Consider the following 5,000-nt stretch of genomic DNA (forward strand, 5'->3'; position numbering starts at 1 on the left):
GTATTTGAGTATATCAAAGAGGGAAAAAGCGGTTTAGAACTAAGGGTCGAATGTAATTATGGAAATACAAGATTGCCAACCACAGTGGCCAGCTTCGACAATTTGCGCGCCTCGCACTAATTGCACCCGCGCATGTTACCCGCGTTTGGAGCACTTTGAATTCCTGATTGGTTTGTAGTTTTTTTCGCTGTCATCAAACTCCTTAAAAAATGACTGGAATTGTCCTCACTCCAATACCATAACTTACCTTCATGGGTCAGAATGAGTGTATTGAGCGCCAATCAGCAACAGAATGAAGTACTCAAAAGGTCTGCGAATCAACAATTCTCCATACACGGTATTTGCCACGTGTTCGGGTCTTCAGGCAAATTAAATCGTTCCGAAGGTTTCGCCACGATGGCCAAAATGCAGCCAATCCCTCTGACGAAAAATGAAAGATCACATGATCAATGTAGGATTACCTCGAGGCAACATCACGAAGGGTTCGCTGTAATTTGAACCGATTTGACTGGAACGGGGTTAGTGTGTGAAAAAAACTAGGTGCTGCGTCGGCGACGCGGGCGGGGGTGAAGCGGAAACTTAATTTACTTTAAATTAAACCCGTGCGCCAATTGGTTCGTTTGCCATTAGAAAATTGCTGACGCAGTGTTTTCGCGTAAGAGAAAAAAACTTTTGGTTTTTCGGTTAAGGTGAAGTGAGGAGATGAATCTTTGTCTCGATTATTTGAAGGGTTTAAAAGGTTTCAAATATTTTTTCTCGGGATTATCGCACAACAGTCAGGCTTTTCTGAGGACCTGATAGTCAGGGTCGAGTGAATCATGGATTATAGTTCACTGGTTGTGAAGCGTTTTTACATCGCATAATAGAGCAATGCAATATAACACAAAAAACAAGAATAAACCAAGGAGTGATAAACGTATATTCCTGCCGTGGAAATAGTGTCGATTTGAAAGAGAAGTTCTAGTTTTGGCTTTCAAAATCCTACTGTTCATAAGGAACTACGTAGAATAGAGCTTCAGTTTCTACCAGTATCACATATTCTCGGGCTTGTCTAGGTTGAAAGTCCGAAGTACGGAATCAAATGACCTACGTATTGATTTATGCATAGGATCCTTGTTTGAATGACCCTAAACTTGCGTGAAAATGAGTCATTCTTTTCGTCACGCAAATCGTCTCACCTGATTTCTGTCAAGTTCACAATCTCCTTGCTCCTTCTCGCCTTGTTCTTGGACGTGGGGAATAAGAGCGACGAAAATGTTGATGAAGAAGAATGAGAAAACTACGACGAAGAAATGTAGAAGAGAGCGATCTGGCTGTTATCGACGAGGGGTCCCCTGTCGATATCGGTGGTGTCAATGGAAGCCTGCATCAGACTGAAATGGAAATTAAAAAAAAAAAAAAAAAAAGAACGACTTGAAGGTCACTCCCGCATTAGAGTCTTGAAATTTTCTTGCGATTAAAGTATTATTAATAAAAAAGGAGTTCTGAGAAAATAATTTGCTTCTAAGGGACAGGAAATTGTAATATCAAGGGCCGATAACACGATACTACTTTGTCGCATGCGACAACAGCGTCCGACAAGCCACGAAGGATTTACGATTGTTGTGTACGTCAGAAAAAATGTCGTAGCATTTTAAACATGTTTTAAAAACGCTGCGACAATCGTAGTCATGTCGTAGGCCTGTCGTGGGCTTGTCCAGCGACAAATCGTATCGTGTAAATCGGCCCTAAGACACCTCGACCAAATATTTCACATGAATAACAAATTGAAGAGCAAGCCATGTATGTTTAGACCCTAGAATCATAAAGCACGTCAGCTTCGTCAGACACCAAGCTGCTTCTAGAAAAAAACTCTTCTGGCCTTGTTTGTCGTTTTGTTCTTGTTACAACATGTAATGCATTTGAAAATGTAAGAGGGACCAGAAATGCCCCAAGCTGTGATCACTCCCCTAACAGTTTTGAAGTGCCTTTGTTACAAACTAAATAAAATAAATTTAAACAGAAAAGAAGACTCACGCTGGCCAGCCTTCTCCTGTAGATGATGTAAATAACGCCAACATTGCTCTAAATACGTTGGAAAAATCTTAATCAGGTCCACCCCATGAACGGTCCTTCACCTGCAATATCGACATTCAGCGCTTAAAAAAAAAGCCTGGATTTATGCTTCTTGGTAACTGCATCTGCTCTAGTTACTCCCCTACTGAAGCCTGTTCCTCACTAGGGAAGCAAGCATAAGCATCAGAAACAGACACGAGGTAGCTACACACATACAAGGTAGCTACTAAAATTGCGTATAGGGTTACCTTATACTTGAAGTAATGAAGAGGCTTTTTAAAGCTTCGTCTCACTGGCGACATTAAAACTTCAAAGATGGCACTAACTTCAAATCAAAACGATCCCGCGCGGTTCAAATGCTCTATACAACATCTTTTGCCGACGCCCGATATTGCTTACCCTTCATGTGGCATTGTTTGATAAAGCTACGACAGTACGAAAACCATGTAACAAAAAATCGTAAAAAAACGCGTCAGTAAATACGGAAATACTTGACGTTTTCGATCCCGTTGTGATGACAACGACAACGACGATGACCGATACGACAATATCAAAGAAAGGAACTTTATTTCAGCGTTTAGTCCAACAACGCTGGGCACTAATGGGGAGTAAACTGAAATCAACAAATTAACGCAAATCAAATCAACTGTTGGTTTTTGAGGAGAGGGGAAAACCGGAGCAGGTTAGAGAACCAACAATCTCAATCCACATATCACGCAGAGTCTGGGAATCGAACCCGGGCCACAATGATGGGAGGCGAGTGCTCTCACTCCAGTGCCATCCCTGCAGTCCTAGAGTTTCACTTGGGTCTCTAGACCAGCCATAAATCCAGTTATTGAGGCTCAGACCATATGCCCTATGCCTAGAAAGTCGATACACATCCGTAGTTTAAATACATGACTCCAATATAATTATAGCCTCTACTACACTGTTACCTCCAGCGGGATATAGTAACTTCTTTAACTATTTCATTAACACTGCAATTATCTTTCGCCTAGAAAGTTGTTACAGACTTCTTGGAAAAAAGAAATTACTCACTTCTACTTCGGACATGTCATCATTGTATTCAAAGTACTGCCCTCTGTACGAAAAAAACGTTGATGCCAATGTTTGTAAATCGTTCAACATAAGAACTGCAGTGTTGCGTTGGGAAAGCTCGCAAATCTGGTAACACTAACCATTGCATTATTTAGTATTATAAAGGTAATTTCTTTTGTTAATTTTTTGTTTGTTTGTAAGTTTGATAGGGTTGCAATCTAAAAACAACAGAGGCATAAGTTAAGGCAAATTGGAGATGGCAAGACGACTCACGATGACAAGTTGATTGGTGGTGAGAATATTGATTTGCCACCAAACCTGACACATTTCGGTAAGGAAACTTAAAATCTTGTATCACCTTGCAAGGAAGTCTGTGCGGGAAAACCTTAACTGAGTTCGCTACAACAGGTTGCAAAAATTAACGGAGACACTTCACCTTCTTGGGGCGTTCTTAATTTAGCTATTACCTCATACACTGCAGCCCCAGTCCCCCTTCCCTCCCTGCTCAATATTGCTAGCAATACAAAATAATGCCGAAAACTTCCAACAGGCAACATTGAAAGGGGGGAGGGAGGGGGAAGAGGAAAGGTCTGGAGTTCAAGATACGGCGGGTATTGAAAGCTTGAAAAGGTGTTTTTTAACGGGAGACTCCCCAATTTTGCAAACTGTTGCAGTACCGACCGAACGCCTAGCTTGTGTAAAAGCATGTTTATTTGGCCAAACAAGAAATGAAAAGGGCGAAAAAAAGTCGTTGGAAGCCGGTTAATGTACACGATACAAAATTTGGGCAACATTAAAGAAGGTCGAGCTCTCTTGTAGGTATGTTTTCTGTTAGTCTATACTCACAAAATTTTGGATTTCCGCTATGGCAAAAAAGTTTCGACTTCATCTTTGCTAGTTGCAACCTCGACTGGGTTTAAATTTGCCAAAGTTTGCTCAGTCTTGACCATCTTCCTCGTTATGATCTGCTCGATCTTCGTTTAGTATTATTAGAGGGAACAAACTTATTTTTTTCGCATATATTACTTTTGCTAGTTTGTAAGTTTTGCCACTGAGATGGGCAAACCTAGACTGCAGTCAATATCGATTTTAGACTAGTTTTTTCCAGTCCTTTGGAAGCACGGCCATCTAACAAAAAGAGATTCAGATTCGGGTTTAAGACTAATTGCAAACGGCAGCTCTCATTTTGTGATAAAACCATAAAAAGACTTTTGTTCTAAATTTTGTCTCTTATTTGAACACCTGCCCAATGGCTCTACCTCACAGGCAAGAAATGAGTTGGAATTACGCAAATTTCAATGATGTTGGGGAAACCGCGAATCAACCTCACGATTGCCTAACGTTTACCTATCTCTAGGGACTAGAAATAGTATCAAACTGATATCAGTTAATAAAAGGACTGAAGAAATCCCGTAAAAGAAGCAGAAAAGAGAGACTTTAGTGGCTAATCTTGAGGGCACTTACTTGCATTCCTCTTCTGTCATTTTGGAACTGTCATCGCATTTGAAAAACTTGCCCTGCAGAGATAAAACAAATTCAAGTTATATTTTTTTAACGTTCCCTGACGGTTGCATACCCTGTACGAACGATAAAAGTAACAACGAGAAGAAAAAATCCTGGTCAAAGAAGGGTGGATCGATATTAGACCCCACGAAGCATCGAACTTGGAGCCTCTAAATCCGATGGCTGCACACTAACCAAGTTGAGCTTCCTCCTGGAACAAACTGTTGAACACCAACTTCATTGGCTGATCTGCTTACCTGAAACAGTTGCACCCCAATCACAGAAAAGATAAACAAGAACAGTATTGTAATGATGAGGATGTTGAGCACATTTTTCAGCGAGTACACCATGCACTGGAACACAGCCTAAGGAATTTAGAAATCTGTGTTAGTGCTGATTTACGT

General features: G+C 40.8%; 1 protein-coding gene across 1 annotated transcript in view; it reads right to left on the reverse strand.

Moving 5' to 3' along the window:
* LOC138021378 (voltage-dependent L-type calcium channel subunit alpha-1D-like) overlaps positions 1 to 5,000 on the reverse strand; it is an 83,283-nt gene that overhangs the window by 38,255 nt on the left and 40,028 nt on the right. The window contains exons 23-25 of the mRNA XM_068868244.1: positions 4,854 to 4,961; positions 4,558 to 4,610; positions 3,094 to 3,136 (exon numbers count right to left, since the gene is read on the reverse strand). Coding sequence (XP_068724345.1) covers positions 3,094 to 3,136; positions 4,558 to 4,610; positions 4,854 to 4,961 — 204 coding nt within the window. The remainder of the gene's footprint in view (positions 1 to 3,093; positions 3,137 to 4,557; positions 4,611 to 4,853; positions 4,962 to 5,000) is intronic.

Source organism: Montipora capricornis, chromosome 2, assembly GCF_036669925.1.
Source record: "Montipora capricornis isolate CH-2021 chromosome 2, ASM3666992v2, whole genome shotgun sequence".
NCBI lineage: Eukaryota > Metazoa > Cnidaria > Anthozoa > Scleractinia > Acroporidae > Montipora > Montipora capricornis.